The 20,371-nt window shown below is 51.0% G+C and overlaps 1 protein-coding gene across 2 annotated transcripts in view; it reads left to right on the top strand.

Annotated features, from left to right (window-relative positions):
- TASOR2 (transcription activation suppressor family member 2) overlaps nucleotides 1-19,101 on the top strand; it is a 60,420-nt gene extending 41,319 nt beyond the window's left edge. For both annotated transcript variants that reach the window (XM_072955217.1, XM_072955215.1), the window contains 8 exons: nucleotides 1,387-2,263; nucleotides 3,089-3,518; nucleotides 5,798-9,580; nucleotides 13,674-13,799; nucleotides 14,541-14,694; nucleotides 15,589-15,694; nucleotides 17,341-17,522; nucleotides 17,920-19,101. In XM_072955217.1, the coding sequence (XP_072811318.1) occupies nucleotides 1,387-2,263; nucleotides 3,089-3,518; nucleotides 5,798-9,580; nucleotides 13,674-13,799; nucleotides 14,541-14,694; nucleotides 15,589-15,694; nucleotides 17,341-17,522; nucleotides 17,920-18,038 (5,777 nt within the window). In that variant the 3' untranslated portion in view covers nucleotides 18,039-19,101. The remainder of the gene's footprint in view (nucleotides 1-1,386; nucleotides 2,264-3,088; nucleotides 3,519-5,797; nucleotides 9,581-13,673; nucleotides 13,800-14,540; nucleotides 14,695-15,588; nucleotides 15,695-17,340; nucleotides 17,523-17,919) is intronic.
- Nucleotides 19,102-20,371: the final 1,270 nt, after the last annotated feature.

Below are 20,371 nucleotides of genomic sequence, written 5' to 3'. Positions count from 1 at the left end.
TTTTTATTTACTGAACTTTTAATATTTTTGTATAATTCATTTGGCATTGTCTTATCTGTATTTCTTAAAAGAGATCATTGGTATTGTATTTTTAATTGGTTGAAAATCTCTGACAAGTCGATTTGCCTGAGATGACACACATTTATTAAAATGAACCCTTTTTCTTGATTCAGTGCCATGTTCTCTATGTTAGACCTTGCTCACAGTGATACTCGGTGTGAGAGCCGTGGTGGTAAGAAGGACAGAATGAACTTCATGTCGGCAGACACGTTAGATCCTAAAGTTAAATTTGTGTTTACAGTCACCTGACGGGGGTCATGAGACTTCGTTCTTTGGGTCAGTTTCTCCCACCTTCCCCTTTGGACTTGGCTGTTTTTAAATAAAAACCGGGCAGTGGTTGATCAATTGTACCCAGCTCACCATACACATACTCTTCTCATTCTGCCAGATGATCTCATAGGCCAGAGTGCCTTCTCCTCTATAAATGTATTGTTATTGGCCTTTGCAGACAGGGCAGTAGTTCATTTCAGACCTGCTGCTGTGAATGACAAAGAGGAGCACAGTTGCTTTTCTGTCCATCCGTCCACCTGCTGCAGGGACTCATGCCTCGTATTGCTGTGAACTCTGTCCTTCGTGAGGACCGCAGTGAGGAAGGCTGAGTCAGTGTCCTGAGAACGCCAGTTCTCCAAATTAGAGGCAGATGGGTGTGTCTGATTATCAGTAAGTGAGGAGATTTGCTGTTTTGCAAATAGAGAGGAAATGTTTTCATTGCAGAAACTAAAGTTTTAAAACTTGAAATTAATTGGCAGTTTTGAATACTCTTATGACTTTTTTTATTCATATCAATTACACATTATAACTAAACATGATTTAGCTGATGTTTAAAATGGTTAAACATGATGGTTAAAAATCATCTCTATTTTGAATTTAGGTGATTTCTCTAATAACATGTTAAGGAAAATGATTCTAAGATAAGTATGTTAACGTACTACAGTATACGTTTCAAACTTAGACATTCTTTTTACTAGATTGTAAGCTCTCTGAGGGCAGGACGCTCATTTTCCTTACTTGTTTTTGTTTTTTTCTCTGTATTTCTTTAGCTGAGTAGTATGCCTTGTGTGTAGTTCAGTACATGCATTTTTGAAGTGTGATTTCTTTTTAAATCCTTAAGACTTGTTCCTCTGGTAAATACGTTATAATGCATCTGAGAGTTGCAAGAGACCTGTCTGATAGCAAAATTTTAGTATACAATTTATGCAACATAATCGATTTTTTAAATATATTGACTTAACTGTTGATTTTCACCAAGCCGTAGTAATAGGACAAAGAATTAATGCTGTGGAAATCAAATGTTATGTGTCTTTTTTTTTTTCTTTTATACTGAAGCCAAAGGAGAAACTGCCTCACAGCTTCAATCAGAAACTTCAGATGGTCAGGAGCATGTTCTTACCATAAATACAGCTCAACCAGAAGATATCACAGTGGCTCAGAAAGCCCCACCTGAAGCCTCCCTTGTCAGCTGTGACTCTCAGGCCCTGAACATGTTGGCTGATCTGGCACTGCGTGCTGCTACCTCTTCCACAGCGTCACCGGAGCCCAGACTCTTTCCCTGCTCCCCTGAGTTGCCACAAAACGATGCTTTGCTTTCTAAAGAACATTCTTTGCACGGTACATCAGACCATGAATACCACAGAGGAGTTAGAAGTCCAAAAGGTGGACCATTACCTAAGTCCTCTCCTGATAAGGAGAGCAGCCCGACGCCGGACCCCGCGGTCAGCCAGGAGGAAGGGAGCCTGGAGCCTGGCAGTCAGGCCCCTGCCGAAGCCCGGTCGGCACTTCCCGAGGAAACGCTGGAGAGTTCCGACTCGAGCCAGAGCTCTTTTGTTGCTGTGGAGCATTCCTATGCCCTGCTCCTTGCAGAACATTCGAAGAGGCACCTGCAGCAGAGAGGGGCACCAGGCCCTGCCTTTGCCAAGAATGGCACAAAAGGCCCCGAAGCAGGAACCCCCGTGGGGAAGGTGATGCCATTTCGGCATCAGCAGAGCACCTCCCCGCTGCAGAAGCTGTCCGAGGACCCGGCGCTCAGGCACAGGGGCAGACTGCTGCCCTCCAGCCTGAGAGACTTTTCCTGCTCTCACACCGTGTTCAGCTGCGACGGCTCCTTTAAGGTCACTTTCAAGTGTGAAACAGATTATGTGTTCAGCTTAGACAGCAAATACACCAATAATCCACTGGAGAAGACTGTAGTAAGAGCGTTGCATGGGTGAGTGGGCGTGACGGTAAAGGCAGTGAGAAGGGCTACTTGTGACAGACTTCAGGGAGGGAGACAGCAGTGTGTGTGTGTGTGAAGTCCAGCAGCTCGTAATAATACAAGGCAGTCGTGTTTACTGACGGTTGAGAATATGAGGCTGAGGGTAGAGAGTGTGGCTCAGTGGTAGAGTGCCTGCTTAGCATGCACGAGGTCCTGGGTTCAGTCCCCAGGACCTCGGTTTAAAAAAGTAAATGAACCTAAAATTACCTTCCCCCATTAAAATAAACAAACAAACAAACAAAAGAATACGAGGCTGGTTTTGCCACTGTCTGTTAGTGATCACATGGAGAACTTTTGGGAGATGACTTTAGCCTTGTGAACAGCTTTCCATTTTGAGATGTCTGTGAGTCTTTGAAGTGTCATATTTAAACTGCAGAAGCAAGGAGATGAGGGTTTGGAAAGCTGCTGGAACCCTGATTCACTTAACATGTGTGCTGTGTCCAGAGAGAGTTTGCATGGAACACGAGAGACGTCCTGGGCGGAGTGGGGAGCCAGTGTTCTGATCACGGTCGTACAGCTTAGGGGTGTTATGATTAAAAAGAAATCACTTTTAAAGTTCTGGTTTTCTGTTCCTTCCTCTGTCAAAGAATGAATTATACTCATTATAATTGTTAAATCAACTTCATTTTTATCTTACTCATTGTTTCACGTTCATGTAATTTGTAAAATACAAAATGAATACAAAACCTAACATTGATAATGAAGGCATTTGCCTTTGATGAGACAATCAACTAAAACAATCATTTTTGGTGATTTTTGTTCTCTTTACAATCTCAGGCCCTGGAACACTGACTTGCCTGATGGCGTGGAAGAAGTGAAGCTTTTACTTCACACGTGGGTAGCTCTGTTTTACAGCAATCAAAACAAGGTCGTACGATCGTCCCGAAAAGTGGTAGAGCACAGCAACCCAGCAAAATATGTGTCTATAAACAGCACATTAGACTCGTTTGAATTCGGTGAAGTCGAGGAGCCCTCCTGCGTGGACAGGTGCCCTGCGGACCCTCTGTTGGAGGCGAGGGGGGCTCCGGGGGGTCGTGCTGCCGAGGCATCCTTCCCCGACACGCACTCCCTGCTTCCTTTCGTGAGACCACCGCCCGCGAGGGGCTTGGAGCTCTGGCTGCAGAGTGAGCAGAAAGAAGTTTTTGTGACAGAGGGTCATCTGGAGACCCCAGAAAGCCAGAATTACATCTGTTCTAGTAACGGTGAGGTAAGTAACCCTGAATGCTGTAAATGCTGGTAGTTTGAAGAAAACTTTTTTAATATGTGAAATCACGTTGCAAACAAGGCCTCGATTTCCCCGGGGGAGGCGGGGCTTCTGACGCCTGCGCTCAGCTGCGCTTACTGCCTTTGAAAAGAGGTGGGTACTGCCTGTCCCGTCCTGCCTCGAGTGGTGGTTACGGATCACGTGTGCTAATACAAACATCAAAAATCTTCAGCAGACCTTAAAGTGAACCAGAATTGAGTATATTAGAATTGTTTTTAAAAGAAAATACTGGGACAGTAAATCAAGTACCAGACCTTTCACAGGTCTGCCGATAACTGTTGGTGCATGTGGAAAATACACTTTGTTTCATTCCCCTGTTCTCAGCTGATCTTCAGCCAGGCCAGATAATCAAAGCTCAATCAAAATATTAAGTAAATGGGTTGACAGAATACCTGCCTTTTTAAGCTTTCAGCCCAGGTTTATTCCAGGATAATTTTGCGTGGGTTCGGGTGCCTGCAGGACCCGTGTCAACACTGAGTCTCTACCTGGGCCAACATGGAGGTGCGAGGGTGAGCCTCAGAGGATCTGTGAGTGTCCCCAGCTGCTCCTCTTCATCGAGCGAAGAGCTGCGTGCTCGGGGCCAGAGGGCAGTCTGAGCGCTTTGCTCACAGTAATCAGTGAATCCCACACAGCTGGGGGGGTGAGGACCGTGTCTCCCCACCTTGTAGATGAGGAGACTGAGGGCGGAGCAGCACAGAATGGCCTGAAGTCACACAGGGAGTGAGCTGTCAGGCCAAGATTTGAACCTGGACGACCTGGAGGTCTCCCAGTGCCGCATTCTGTGTGTGTGTGTGTGTGTGTGTGTGTGTGTCTGTCATATGTGTACCTACAGGTGTTGTGTTCACATGTGCACACATCTGTATATGTTATGTGGGGAGTGGGGTTCTCCGAGGATGGGATCCATAAATTTCATCTTATTCTCAAAGAGACGCATAAAATCCAGTAAAGAGTCACTAGTTTAGAATCAGAAAACATCTGTAGTTTGGTTAGGCAGACTCCAGTTATTCCCTATGTATACACTGGTTTCTTATGAAGTAGTCTTTGTTCTGGTAATGTATATTAACCATCACCAGTGCTAATTTTACTTTAGGATGTTAGGAATGATTTTTTGCAAACGTGGAAGAGTATTAAGAAGTAGAAGGCAGAATATTAAAATTCATGCACCTAACACTTCCCGTCGTGTATACCTGCAAATGTTCCCCCATAATCTTCTTGGACGCCGTGCCTTGTTGTACAGGTGCACGTACAGTTCTGTTCCACTCCTTTATTCTGTGGGAACGTAGGTGTGAAGACGACTCCAGCACAGTAAGTGTTCGAAACCAGGGGCGTGTTGCCTTCAGTTGGCTGTTTCATTTAGCAGTTCTTTTTAAAATGATCAGACTTCGCCTATGATTAAAAAATGTATCACTATAAACATGTCAAGGTTATTACCACCTGGATTTCACTGTGGCCCGGCTTCATCGGCCACAGCGAGATGGGGAGGGTCACAGGGGCTTCTTTGAATGTTTACCCTAAATGCTTCAGGCCCTTTGGTTTAGTTTATTCCTGCAAACCACACTGTGTTCTCTATTGCTCTGTCGAATTGGAAAGCATTATAATGAGAGAGAGACTCTCTCCAGTTAGAAGCCAGAAAGCTAGCTCGGAGCTAAGGGACCTCTATTTAGCAGAATGGAGACGGACAGCTTGGGAAAGCTGCTGACCAGCGCGCTCTGAGCGCGAGAGCGAGATCGCCGTTTCCTCGTGGGAGAGCGCCGGGTGACCGTGTGCTTATTGCCTGATTGAAAGCTGGTGTTTAAAATAAGTTATTCTTTGCTTTAAAAGTCAATTTAATCTTACTGACAAAGTTAATTGAGTGGTTCTTCCTCTAGTGCTGCTTTCCTGAGTTAAGTGGTGCTATGTAACAGGGCTGCATTTTGAAGTCCTTAAATGGTCCACGGTCTGGTCCCTTTTCCTCCCAAAATTCCATTTGAAAGAAAAAAGCGGAGGTTCTGTGCAGTCAAGGAGGTTTCTGAGCTCCCACCTGTGTATGCATTGAAAGGAAACAGATTCCTGTTTGTGGGGCGTTTGACACGGACCCAAAAGAGGGCTGTGCCTCGTCTCTGCTGTGAAGATTGAGAAGAACACAGCAAACTGAAATTGACCTTTGTCTCTTCTGTTCTTCATGTACATGAGTGTTTTTTAAAAAAACTGACGCTTGATTTTTAATTATTTTATTATTTCAGATAAGTGCAGGAAAAGCCAAGCAAGAGACATCAGAGAAAGTAGAGACTTCTGGTCGCGTGCTTTCTGGCATCGGAGGCTCCCAGACTAATGGACCCTCGATTCCTAGTGAAGATAAAGCCTTTGAGCCACTTGATAGCACACGAGTAACTTCGTACAACAACGCTGTCACACAGACCATGTTCGCCAAGACGTGTGATGGGGCCAGCAGTCCACCAGTGATCTGTCAGCAGTCTGTGTATGGCACCCTTCAGGGCGAGGTTGATGTTTTTCATGCAGCAGTGCAGACAGAAGCAGGTGCTCTGCAGGGCCTCGTCCAGCGTGCCAGCCCCATAAACAAAGAACGCCAGCCTTCGGCGGGAAGGGGGGATGATACGGGGTGTGTGATGATCAATCTGGAGCCAGTTACTCTCACTTTTGAAAAAAGTGCCTATGTGCCGGTGCAGACAGAGGCTGAAAGCAGGCCTGAGAAAGCTACAGCCTTGAACGTGGAGCTGATACAGTCTTCGAGTCTTCCACATCCTGCACCCGCATTTGAAAAGGCACACACACAGAGTGTTAGGGCCCTCCCCTCTCTAGCCGTGCCAGGACAGAAAGGCACTAAGCACCTTTGTGCACCCTCAGTAAATGGAGAGACGCTTGCTAAAGAAACATGTTCATTACCGAAGGAGCAGGCTGTTCCAGGCTCACCATCGCCGCCTGATAACTCAGTGGCATTATCATTAGTTAAAAGTTCTAATTGTTCGTTACCGATAGAGGAAATGAAACTGTCTCAAGAATTTCTCCTGCAGACTCAGAGTCTCTTGAGCATCTCTTCAGAAGAGATCATAGAGCCGTCCCAGGTTGAAGACGTAGACTCCTCGTCAGCCCCCGCCTCCTCGGGGAGAAAGCATCCCCTTGGCCGCGTCCCGTCAGTGAGGAGTGCAGTGGATGGCTCTTCAGAACCCAAGGGACACAGGAGTGGTCTAACCAGTGACAACAGGGGATCTGGATCATATAATTCAGCACTTACCCAGCAAACCAGCCTACCCACGAAGAGAGAGGAGGTCAGCCTCGAGTTGTCCGAGGAAGACACTGACCTTGACCTGACTTTTGCAGTGTCACCGCCCATGAGCCGCACAGAGGTACCCGCGGGTGGAACGGGAGGAGGGTGGGCGGCCCCGTTACCCGGCTTCGAGCTTCAGGAGCCGGAGGAGGAAGTAACTGGGCCAGGAGACGGGGGCTCTCCTGGTAATACGTCAGCGGGACCACTGGAAGAGGAGGAGGGAGAAGGTGACAATTTATCCACAGTGACTCTGCTACTTTCTAAAGAAACATGTGCCCTTGGGGTTGCAGAGGAGGTTCACGTGGCCTCAGACTTCCCCTTCGCTTCTTTCATTGAAGAAGTGTCACCAGCTTCTAGTCCTGACCCCCAGGCACCAGGTGAAGCAGCACAGCCAGCTCGGGCCGTGTCCCCAGGTAGTTTAAAACTCTCTGACACACAGTGTAGGAAAAGTGACAAGTTCTCCCAGATGAAGTCAGTGGACTTGGCCACAACAGGAACAGAAAATGTCTTTGTTGGTGTGACCCATCCAGTGGGACACGGTGACATAACTCAGGCGCAGCAGGTGCAGCTCTCTGCTGAGACGCCTCCCACATTCAGAAATCGCCCAGGAAGAGAAGATAGGTATTTAACCCTTCCTGGTCGAGTAACCGAGAAAGTGGTCCCAGCTGAGCGTGGTGAGGGTTTCTCTTTCTCAGAAAAGGTGCCATTCTGTGATGCGGAGTTAAGCCAGCCTGCTTCTGCTGCCAAATACGGAGATTCTCCAGAAACCCTGGCAACATTGGGAACTCCACTGCAGCCAGTGAGCACAGACAGCAGAGACGCCGACCTGTGCCATCTTGTCCTGGGGACCGGTGAGCCTCCACCCAGCCCCAGAAAGATGACAGACAGTAAGTCTTTCCCTGACACATTTCTTTCCGCCCCAAGTGGTGTGAGTGTGTCACTAAGACAGCAGGCCGGCCTGAAGAGTGGTAAGGAGCAGTTCATGAGCAGCGATCTGAAATCGGATGCAGGCTCTTACCTGCCAGCTAAGTCCTTGAGCTCCGGCCCAGCTGCTGCAGCCAGCGTTGCCCCGGCCTGCGTGCGCGCGGAGGTGCCCAGGCCCGCCCTGTCCTCAGACAGCGCCGCGGTAGCCTACTGTCCAGGCCCCTTAAACATGGAGACAGGGTTTCAAACTGAGGAAATCTCCGTCGTCAGAATGGCCAGTTTGCTCAAGAATAATGACACTGAAGGTCAGTTACATGGAAGAGCCAGCCACCTGGGCAGCGCGGGCACTCAGCTGAGTACCGCCGCCCCTCCAGAAGGCAGGCAGAAGCCCGTCTGCGCGCTGCAGGACAGGGCCACGTGTGAGGCGCAGGGCCTGCCGAGTGGTGGGCTTCTCCCCTTGTATTTACGCACCGATTCCTACCAGACAACGGCGGTAAACGGTGAGAATAGCAGTGAAGAGCCGTCTGCGTCCTTTGTTCCCAAATCTCGTTCCCCTCTTGTGTGTGGGGTCTCTGAAGAGCAGACAGAAAATGAGACCTCAGGCGAGGGGCGAGGGGCCAAGGGGGAGTCTGAGGCCCTGGGCGGAGGCATGGATATCGGGATGAGTTGTGCCATCCATTATGAACCGCTCTCCGGAGACTCGGATCAGGACTTTCTTGGTGACTGTGGAAACCCCAAATCAGACACGGAAGACTCCTGTGCTTCGCGACGCAGTCACTCCAAGAAAAAAGAAGGTGCTTCAAAAGGCGATTCTGACACTTTTCGGAGCCTGAACAGCAGCGGTGGTGATGGCTGGGGCTGCTCTGGCCAGGCCCCTGGGCCGCAGGCCTGCGTCCCTCCCAGGAGCTGGCCCCTTGGGCTTAAGAAAGAAGACGTGCGTGTGCCCTGTTACGTCCAGATCCGAGATCTCTGCGGGGTACCCAGGTCCTACGCCAACTTCACTGTGACAAAGGAGCTCAAGGAAGCCTCGAGAACATTGCCCAGCCTGAGGGGGCAGCCCAGCATCTGGGCGACGTGGGGCCCGCTGAGCCTCTGGACGGATGCTGTGCAGGCAGCAGACAGCCTCACCCAGAACACTCTGGATCTGGAGTATCTGCGCTTTGCATATAAGCTAAATCAGATTGTGAAGGGTGGAGGTTCTTGGCTTCCCGCCCCTGCCACCACTGTTTTTCCAAAGGAGCCCCCTCTCCCAACTGCCGCCGGGGCCTTCCCTTTGACGTCAGCCCCCGATCCCCTGGGGCACCCTGCCTCCCGGAGCAGGAGTCCCCTTGTGGTGACAGTCGTGCACAAGGACACCAGACACCAGAGTCGGCAGGCGAGGACCCACACGCCTGGCCGTGGGAGCCGTCCCTCCTGGAATGAGAGGTGCGGCTACGGTAGAAATCGTCTGAGGAACTCAGACAGAAGCCAGACTGTTTCTTTCCACCTCAACAAACTGAGATACAACAGCACTCTGAAGGAGTCCCGGAGTGACATTTCCCTCATCCTCAGCGAATACGCCGAGTTCAACAAGGTGATGGCCAACAGCCACCAGGCCGTCCTCCCAGACAAGGGGCCGGCCGGTGCTCCTGGGGAGGCCGCGCCCTGTGAGCTGGGCCCCTCCCCGGCGAGGCCGGCCTCCTACGAGGACATGGTCTCGGACCTGTGCACCAGTCTGCGTGTCAAACTGGAGAGGGTGGTGAAAGAGGCCTGCACGAGCACCTTCCTCTTCCATCTCGTCGAGACGGAGGACAGGGCATTCTTTGTGCGAACGAAGGTAAAGTGCCAGCACTTTCTTAGCGTTCACGCTATTCTGACTGCATCTAACTTGGTTTGTTATGTCATGCAGCTTTCTCGGGCTCAGCAAGTGGCCGTGACGTGAAGGGGTCTGTGAGCTCCACAGCTCAGTCCTTCACTGCACACAGAATGTTAGGCCTCAGGGATCGGCAGTTTGTCCTGTGTTTAAAGATGTGTGCTGTTTTCCAGAATTAGTGCAGTGACTGACTGTCACAGAACAGCGCCAGGGCAGACATACTCAAACGTTAACACAAACATAGTCCAAAGGTAAAATTCAGATTTCTAAAAAATCACTGCTTGTGTTCCTCCATCAGTGTGTCTAGTTGAGAGGGACCTGTTTGGTTTTGGATTTTTTTTCTTACTTTGTATGTAGGACTTTGTATGTATGTTCTGGTGAACGTGGTCCTTAAATCTAAGTGATGGAACTGTGGTGAAACCCTTAGTTGGTAGGAGCCAGAATGTCTCACTTTATCGTCTCAGAATTTCTCTTGTATTTTGAGAAAAGACGGCGTTCTTTGTTAAAAACTTTATTTTCAGTTTACATGAAGGTTGCAGAAACAGTGCCCATCGCCCAGATGTCCTGCTGTTAACATTTCTGAACCAGTTGACCGTGTGCTGCAGACACGGGTGCCCTCGGATTGAGGCTGACAGGGTGTCTGCCACCCGGGGAGCCACCACGCGAGTGTGTGGGGGCTGAGTGTGCGGACTCGCCCGCATGACCCTGGCACCATCTGAACGTCACGCTGAGCACCTGCAGCCCCACGTGCAGCCTCTCGGGTCCTTGCTTGTCGTGTCTGTCAGTTTGCAGTGGCGCCGTTTGCCACTCCCTGGCAAGACCGAGGCCAGGTGTTTGATGGGCGTGCCTTTGTCCCTCGTTTCCTGGTGATTCACGCACTTTCCGTGAGGAGACCAGGTGGGATGTGTTCTTCTGAGCGTGGCACATCAGGAGGGACACATGGTGCCCTGACCCATTCCTGGTGTGCTCACTCTTCACTTGCTTAAGCGCAGAGTTAACTCATCAGCGTGTTGTCCTTGTTAGTAAATGGGGCTCCTGGGGGGATGTAAATACCCTGCTCCTCAGGCCGTTCACTGGCCGCCATTCACTCTGCGGGTGTGACTCCCATGAGAGACACTTGCCTGGATGAGGTAACAACTGTGACGGGTGCCAAGGGGGGACACTGACGCCCTTGTTCTTTGCACACATGCTCGTTGCTTTCCCTTCTCTTCCTCTTGTTTATTTATCCACTTACTTCTCTCGGCATGGACCAGGGTTCCCTCTTACCCGACTCAGTTACCACCTGGCCCTTCATTGTTCCTTCTCCTGCTCCGATTGTCCCAGACCCAGCCCTGGGAGTCCCTGTAAGCTGGCTGCTTGTGTCCTGGTGGGAAGTGCCTGTAATTCTTCTGACACGTCTCCCTTTGAGGTGCCGCGTGGTGGTGCAGGCTCAGCCCGCGTGTCCCCTGCCCCAGCCTTGAAGTCCACCGTTTCTCCAAGGAGCTGGGATTCTTGTTAGTGGAGAACAGCACTTGGCATCAAGGTCAGGGCACTGGGTGAACTCCGTGCCACTGGTGTCACTGTGTCCGCGTCCTCCCAGCGGGCAGGACCAGGAAGTACCCGTATGTGTCCGTTCGCACACACACATCTCTGTTTCCGTTTCAAAAACAGGGCGGGGCAGTGGGTGCGTATAGCCCAGTGGTAGAGTGCGTGTTTAGTTTGCATGAGGTCCTGGGCTCCATCCCCAGTACCTCCATTAAACAAACAGTCTCCCCTGCAGCGCACCACCACCAGGCTCACCCTTCTGTGCCGAAGCCGCCGCTCTGTCTCTGGCTGCCGGGCAGGGGGCTCAGTCCCGCACCCTGTGCGCAGTCACGCTCCCCACCTGCAGCTCAGCCCCGGCCCTGCCAGCCCCTCTTCCCCGCAGACCGGCACCTCCCTCAGGCCCCCCTCACAGCAGGCGCCGGCCCAGACGACAGGGTCCTTCTCCGTGTCTGTGTTGGAGCCTGTCGCCTTTCTGTCCTGATCCATCGGGTCTAACAAGCCAAGAGAAACACGATAAAAGAAACAGACACACAGACGTACAACAGCGGTGCAGGCGAGTCAGCGTTGTTTTGAGGGCAGGGGGCCTGGTTTGGGGGCTGAGGGACGTTTTCTCAGGGAACTGATGCTCTTGTCCCAGGTGTGGGCGGCTGGGTCAGGAAGACTCGGTTCTGAAGGCTTGGCTAGGTTTGTTTCAGACAGTTCACCCAGGCCTACGGCCCTGCTAAGTCCTGTGTTGAGCCTAGGGTGTCTGGCCCGTGGTGAGGGTGTCCAGTGATAAACCCGTCAGTGCTGAGCCTCCGAGGAGCGGGAAGCGTCCGCAGCTGTCAGTGACCCCGGGGCGGGTCCTCGGGGCCGGGCAGCGCCTGGGGCGCAGCGTGGTCCTCGGAACCGAGCTGGGCGGGTTGGAGGGGCGCGGAGAGGCTGCAGGTGGTGGGAGGCACTGAGAAGTGTTTCTGAAAGGTGACGAGCAGCGTGTCTGCATTAAGAGGGGGACCTGCGCTGGGAGGCAGAGCACAGACTGGGGAGCTGGGGGGGGCAGGCCTCGGCTTCAGGCCTCCAGCGTAGCCTCCTGCAAGGTAGCCAGTGCTTCCTGCTGTGCCATTTAAATAGGATTTTTATTTCTTTGTTTCCAAATCTGTGGAACCCAACCTTCTGTATAACTGGTTTTTCCCCGTCAGGGACCCTTTCATTGTCCATGGTTCTTCACAGTTGCCAGATCTGGCTCCCCCCACGCCCTCCGCCTCCTGTTGTCTCTGCTACAGTCCCACGCCATTTCAGTGAGCGGTGTAGCTGAAAAACTAGAGCATTAAATGGCTTTCAGTCCATCATGTGGCCTCTACGTACAACAAAAAAATAAGATTTTGTGCAAAGGTTAAAACTGACCTTCAAGTGACAGAGTAGACACATTATAAATTTGAGAGTAAAGTGTGATCAAGAGCAAAGTGTTTTGAAAAGCTCAGAAAGCTGTTGTGGAGAGTGCGTCTGTCCTGGAGCCCGGAAGCATTCGCTAGTGACAGGGCGTCAAGCCCCCGTTTCTCGGAAGACAGTTTATTACTGTCCAAATACAGCACATGACAGAATAGCCCAGAATTCCACAGATCTGATGAAAATGTTCAACATAACAGAAAATGTATTATTCAAATAGTTTCTTAGTAAAATAAGTGAGGATTTATATTTAGATATTTTAGTGGGCTCTTCGTTAAAAGAAATCTTACCTGTACGGATGTCTTTGAAAAGACATTGCTGTACATTTTGAGTGAAGAATTGAAATAGTCAAACTTTTAGTTGTTTTGAGATCCAGGGGAGACCAAAGTAACACCTTATTTTCATAAAGGAAACAAGAAGGGATGCTCGGACAGTGTTTTTGGTAAACCTCCAGAATCCTTTACATGGAAACAACGTCAAAGTCACAACAAAGCTGGAGGTTAAGGGACCTCTGGAACTACATGAGCTCACCCTCCCGGCCGTCTCACTGCAGGGCGGTCCTGCGCGGGGGGACGGGAGACCGCGTCGCAGCAGCGTTCGGAAGCCCAGCAGCACCGCGGGCGTCTCCCACTCTCCTCCGGGGAAGAGAGACGCCCGGATCCGGGGGACTGCTGGCTTCTCCAGAAGGAGCCCGTGTTCGTGGCACTCGAAGCCGTGCAGAGGCATCATGGGTATTGTCAGGAGCTCTAGGAACGTCATGACCGGAGGTGGCATTTTCGGAGTAGTGTCTGCCTCCCCAGGGTGATTCCCTCGAAGAGGGTGAGACTTGTGTGTGTACGAGTCTCGTGTTTCAGAAGACTCAGCCCTTGTGGACACGAAGGGCTCATCAAGTGCTTTGCCTCTGAAATAAACTTGGAAAGCCCAGTGTCAGTGATACCCCGGGGGTCGTTGAGGTCCAGGCTCACCCAGTGCGGAGCCAGGCTGCCATTGACGATGCCTTTGGGATGTAACTCAGTGAACAGCGTGCGCCCCTAAGGTTCTCAGTAAACCTGCAAGTAGTTGTGCGCAGTATCCGTCGTGTAGTGACGGCTGTTTGTAACTCTTTCAGAACATCCTGAGGAAAGGGGGCCACGTGGAAGCGGACCCGCAGCGGTTCTGCCAGGCTCCTCGCAGAGAGGAGGACACGCTGATGGTCATCATCAGAAACGAGGACATAGCGTCGCACTTGCACCAGGTAGGTTTCCAGCCACTTTCTTGAAAGAAGCGTGTCCGGGCACCTTACGTTCTATAGTTCTCAGACTCATCACTGCCTTTTTATTTAGGGAGTAAGTTAAACCACAGTTCCACTGAGTCTGGGGGGAAGGCAGTGGGGTTGAGGTGATACTCTGTTGTCATTTACCAGGGTATTTACGGGGCACATTACGTCTCAGGGTTAGTTCTCATAGAAAGTAATGGAGAAGTTCAGTGAAGAGACATAGTGGTGAGTTTCCTCACCTGAAATATGAATCTGCATCTTGCCTAACAGTAACAAATTTTGCTTTAAAAGGATTTGTGAAAATTTTCTTAACTCTTTGTTACCATATTTACATGTTGGTTAAATAAAAGTAATTGCTTGCCCCAAGAAGGTGTAACCTACGGGCCGGGCGGGCACCAGCCTGTGTCAGGGGGACCGGAACCCAGAGCACTGACTGACCTGCGCCAGGCTGCGACGGGGCGAGCGGTGCTGAGCTGGCCACCCGCCCGACTCCGGGCCCCGCCTTCTCTGCCTCTGGAGCGGGAGAGACCACTTTGTAATTAACTGACTTTAATGAGTCTGCAGTGTTGCTAATGAACAGTTTATTCCTCCCGTGTGGGAGGATTCCCGCTCAGTCATCAAGGTTAAAGGTATTTCCCGCTATTTCTGAATCTGGAATAAAATGGACAGAAGTGACCCACTGAACCTGTCTTCACTGGGGGGCCCTTTCCTGTTTCCCAGATTCCCTCTTTGCTGAAGCTGAAGCATCTCCCCAGCGTCATCTTTGCCGGAGTGGACAGCCCTGAGGACGTGCTCGACGGCACCCACCAGGAGCTCCTGCGGACGGGAGGCTTCGTGGTGTCAGATGACACAATATTAGAAACTTTAACCTTAGGTTAGTCTTTTATTTAACTTTCTTATCTAGTCAAATTTCTCCTCACTCAGTGACCCAAAAATTATTTCATCAAAAAGAAATGATTATTACAGCAGTCACCACCCACTGAACAGGGCTCCATTGGCCGTGCACGCAGTCTGACGTGATTCTGGTTCCCACTGAGCACGTTCTTACCCTCTTGTTTTAACTGATTCCCTTCACGACCAAACCTCTCAGTAATGTGGCTAAACTACTGATTCTGAGATCTGGCTATGTTCAGTTCCTTCCTTTGCCAGATCAAGTCAACTACCTATTTGTTTAGAATCAGCCCTCTTTTCCATTTCTGTTGCCGTCACCCCTACCATCTTGTCAGTGCCGTGGAAATCTAAAAAATGGCTCTAAGTCTTCAGTTATCTGCTTGAACACTCATATGTAAGTCCTTTTGGGGCAACAAACTTGACGGAAGAATGTTCGGGCACAGGGCAGACACTTTACACATAATCAGAATCTGCCGGGCCTGGATAGCGTGTTAGAACTGAACACGATGGAAGGTGAGGACATCCCTGAACAAGCATGAACGTTGCATGGAAACTGGAGAGGAAAGTAGTTGTAGATTCTGTGTTTAGGAACCTAGACCTGGCTTTTCTGTTGCAACTGGACCTCCTAGTTTTGTTCCAACTGCATGATCTCGTACGTTAGACGCTGTCGCTGCTCGTCAGGCAGTGCTCCGCTGCGCGGCCCCCTGCTGCCAGGGGTTGAGCAGGCGCGGTCCTGCCCGGCTGTGAGAGGGGCAGTGATGGCACACACACAAACAGGGGCACTGCTACTCGCAAGTAGCGGTGACTGGACTGTGAGCAGACAAGCCCCAAATTCTAAAACACATCTTCTTTTGTCAAACTTAACTTTATTCTGTAGTTCAACTGAAGGAAATTGTCAAAATCCTGGAGAAACTAAATGGAAATGGGAAGTGGAAGTGGCTGCTTCACTACAGGGAAACTAAGAAGCTGAGAGAAGACGTGAGGTAAGGCCTTCACGGCAGCGAGGCTGCTGCGCTCGGTGTATAGGTCCGTTGACAGGCGTCTGGGTTTTGTTCTTAAAGCAGGGCTTGCGGTGGAGGAAGCGCAAGTTGTAACCGTAACCATGAGTTTGAGGCGCCTTCTTTGAGTAGCACTGTCTGCGCCCGCGCAACACTGGCGCTGGAGCCCTGAAGTGTCGTCAGTTCAGGCTCTACTGTCTGTTAAAAATTGAGTTACTCATATTTTAAGTTGCCAGAGTTACAAGATGCATGAAACACGCGTATCCTTAATTTTCACTTTAAACAGTAGCCTGTCAGTAGGCGAGCCTTCTTAGAAGTGTGAGTGGGGTTTTCGCGGCGTTTTGATTGGTTCTTTGGCTGAAGAGGCCTGCTGGCTGCTAGGGGACAGGGGTGCGAGACCCAGGGAGGTCTACAGAGGAGGGGACATGAGTCACAGGACCACTTTGGGCCCCACGGGTGTCGGCAGTACAGGGACGAGGGCTGGGAGGCTGGCCGTCCACGCGGCAGGCCCCTCCCTGACCTGGCGGCCGCTCCTGCTTTGGTGCTGGGGCTCCAGCGAGGGAGGGGCTCAAGGCAGCGCCTGGGGTGGGGGGGAAGGGTCGCCCTCAGGACTAAGGGGAGGAGGCGGCCCCCGCGTGCCTGGGTTGGGGGGGGGCGCGGCCTTCTGTCGCCCTCGGACCCGAGTCTGCTCTTCAGAGCCTGCCAGTCTTGGATAATAATAACTTTTCAGAAAACTCGCCATATTATTTTGACCTTTGTGGGGGAGGAATTTATCTAAAACTAAAACCAAAAAAACCTAGCTTTTAAAAACCACTGTTTCTAGAGACGTTTATAGCCAGGGCTGGGGATCGGTAAAGACAGCAGCAGCCTCAGGTCCACCTCTGGGCGAGCACAGGGCTAAGCGGAGACGCAGCCCTTTAAAGGGATGCAAAGCGACCTCACATGGAGCTTAACCCAGTAGAAGCACATACAGACGTCTACTCAGTAATAGAAGTAAAACCTCCGTACAGCGTGGCGCCAACCTTAGGCCTTTCCGTGCACACAGGACGAAGCCTGGAGGGAAGCTCGGGGGTGGCTAGCGCTCGTGACGGGCTGTGGGACGGGGTGGGGCGGGGCTCCCTCCAGCCAGGTGCGCGTGCTGGCGCGAGACGGAACCGAGGGCGGAGGGGGAGAAGTCCCGGGAACATTTTCCTCTGGAAGGAAAAACGGCCAGTCACCAATTTCATTAAAATCATGTAACAGCTAGAATTCCTTGTTCTTTTCCACCTCAGTTTAAATCTTGTTCTTACTTTTTTTCCAAGAAATCGGTGACTCTGACCAACAGTTAAGTGTAGAGCTTCTGAAGAGAGCGTAAGGTTTGGGGCGCTGCTGTGGGGCGAGGCAGGAGGAGGGCCACTAGTCAGAAACGCCTGCCAAGCGGCAGGGGTGGACGCGGTGGCAGGTGACCGTAGGGCCCCTGCTGTGGGACGAGGCCCCCGTATTTTACCTGAGGAGGAGTAGGCGCGCCTGTGATGTTGTGCGGGAACTCGGCGGGACAGCAGCGACGTCTAGGGAAAGTGTAGGAATAAACTGAAAACGAAGGTACCTTTCCCACGCCGGGCCTGCTCTGCGCGTCTGCGCACCTCCTCCAGGGTGGACCCGACCGCACACAGGAAGAGCCTGATCCTGAAGTCGTGCCAGAGCGCGGACATCACCGAGCCACTCCCCTACCACCAGTGTGACTCTCGGTCGTCAGCAAACACCGAGCCCCTGAAGTGCCTGCTAAGCCTGCAAGTTCAGCATGTCCACGCCAGGTTTGCCGTCTTCCTAACAGGTAAATCCAACCAGCCGACGCCACAGTAGGTCCGCTCGAGAACGTCCTCCGCGTGGAGCCCCTGGGCACCGTAAGACGTGCGGACCTGCCCCAGTTGGCAGCCGAACAGGCTCAGACCCGGCGTGTCCTGGCACCGCACGCGGCGGGGCGGGAGGCAGCGTGGGGTCTGTCTCGCTAGGAGCCCCCTGCTCCAGGCTTCTGAGGACGCCTTAAGGAATGACTAGCTGTCACTGCTCAGGTCTGCAGCCCCCCCTTCCCCGCTCTTGGGGCGGTGGCTGCTTTGGAATTCCCCTCACGTGCATGAGGGTGGGTTTTTTTGTCTTTTGGTTTTTTTAATTAAAGGGATTCTGCTACTTTGTACGTAGATGAATTTTTCACCGATTTTTTTTTTTTACAGAAAAGCCTGTGGTCTCCAGAGAAATCTTTGAAAATAGTGGCATCCTCATCACAGACGTAAATGACTTTGTTGAAAATATACAAAAAGTAGCCGCTCCATTTAGGAGTAGCTACTGGTAAGGACCCAGCCCTCACTCCCAGCAAGGGACTGTCAGCAGGTAACGTCACCCGTGAGCGACCAGCTGTGCGACAACTGTCTTGCACCTTACACATCAGGCTGCAGATCTCAAGTGTTTGCTTACTTAGGGGTGGAGCTGCTGCTGGTCTGGCATAAATGGCATCACATCACTCAAGTGTCACTCGTGAGGTAACTGACCTACTTTGGGAACGACGTCCGTGTCACCTGCAGGCCGTCTGACGCCAGGCCAGGAGCTGCTGTGACCCAGACGCGGACACTTGTTTCCCCCTTAGGCAGCCTCCTGCTGATGAGATACTTCCTGGTTATTTGGTTTTAAAGATGGAATTATTGTCAAGTTTTGTACTTACCAGGTAATTCAACTGTAGCTTACGTAGACATCGTTGATGCCAACAAGAAATTAGTATTTTCCCTTTTCCCTGAAAACCTCTGAGGTACACAGAACTTCAGATCAGTGCTCTGCAGCCTGCGGGAAGGCTCTCCTCCATCTTCACGTCGCTGGGACGTCTGGCCTGGTCCCCAGCAGCTCTGGGCTGCAGTATTGCCATTGTTCTAAATTATTCTCACTTTGAACAGTATGCCTTCAAAGCTTTTAATTGAACTTAATGTTAAAAATAAGAATTTTACAAATGTACTCAACTGTAGCAAAAACTAGCAAAAACAAAAAAACCCGTTTTAATCAGTAGCTTTGTTCTTGCATGTGAAGGTCAGAACGGCACATGTAATGCACGTTACACTGTTTTACAGGTTCCAACACCAGTGTAAAAACTATATTCCTAAATGGTTTTATTTGTTGTTATTCAAGCAACACTACATAAAGTGACACTTTTTCTTCCTAAATGGTACAAATTTTTCACTTAGTTTTTGTAGCTAGTACACTACAAAATCAGCTGAGGAAGAAATAATCACTTATTTATATTAGAAATCATTTCTACAGTAGTCCTTAAAACTAAGCAGAAACATTTGTAAGATACATAGTATCTGTTTGGAACAAAGGTTTTTGTAACTAATTTGTTTCTTTTTTTAATAAAAGACAACTAAAAATCATTCATATGCATCTGCAATTGACTTCATAGCAAAAATTAAATTTGTAGAGAACGTTCTATAGTTTAAATTTGGAAGGCCATTTTGCGGAAGGACTAGCTTCCAGAGGAATCCGAACACTTACCTCACTTTGGCCTCGATCTGTCAGCCTAGGCCCACTGACCTGCCCAGGGCGTCCCCTTGCAGGGCGAGGTGTCCCTGCAGCAGCGACAGGACAGTTACTGGACTTCGCACCTGGCCCTCCACGGGGTCACATGAGACCTGTACAGAAACGTCTCTCAAAGCCTTTTTCCTGCTTTGCTCACCCTCTCCTCAGCCGGGCGTGCTGGCTGCACTAGTTCTGTGATTGTCTCAGGAGGAGGAAGCTAATAGTTTTAATTATTTTTACATTAGCGCTTGTGTAGAAGCCCGCTCGTTTAAGAATCTAGTAAGAGGACCGTCACCATCCTTGGTACCCTGAGCTCAATTACTAAGGGGAAGGAAACGCACGTTGGCAGGCACCTGTCACCTGCCAGGTGCTGCCTGCCTGACACACTCGTGCGACCCCTGCTGAAGAGCCCAAGAGGCCACCTCTTCCGGAACTGAAGGCTCCTCACCTTCGTACCTCGCTGGCCTGGCACGGAAATAGTAGCTGTTCAGTAAATAAGCTGCCTGGAGAACGTGAGAAGGCCCTGCTGCTCTTTGTACGTGCTGCTTACCCAGCCTGTGCCTCTGCCTGCGCCAGCAGCTCACGGCATGAGTACAGGGCGAGGGGAAGGGCCGGCTGGAGTCTCAATCTTACGCAGACAAGCAGTGGTTTTCAAGCGGGTGAGCCTGTGCCCTGGAAGACTCTGGGTCATCACGCCAGGGAGGTGCATCCAGGGTACAGGGAAGCTCCCACAACAAAGAAAGAATCCTCTGGCCAAAAAAGGAGCGTGAGACTGAGAACTGAGCTGAGGTCATCACTGAGTGATGCTAGCTGTTAACACCCCAATTCCTGGGACAGACCACCTGCCTAGTCTGTCTGTCAGGCTCAACTGTAAGACTCAGCATTCAGACGAAGAGAATGCAGCTGAGACGCCCCTCGTTCCTCGGAGCTAAGTGACGGCATACACGGCGAGGCTTTAACTGTCAAGGCCACAGGAGGTACCAGTAAAAACCATTTCTAACCACAGTTTAAATTAAATGAAAGCAGTCAAGCACCTGTCCCACCCAACAGCGTCACCTGCGGGAAGGACGGGGCTCTGAAGCACCAGCACGGCCGCCTGCGCACCCGGGGACGGGCCCCCAGGGC

Source organism: Vicugna pacos, chromosome 35, assembly GCF_048564905.1.
Source record: "Vicugna pacos chromosome 35, VicPac4, whole genome shotgun sequence".
NCBI classification, from domain to species: domain Eukaryota; kingdom Metazoa; phylum Chordata; class Mammalia; order Artiodactyla; family Camelidae; genus Vicugna; species Vicugna pacos.
This window is presented reverse-complemented; position numbering and strand designations above follow the sequence as displayed.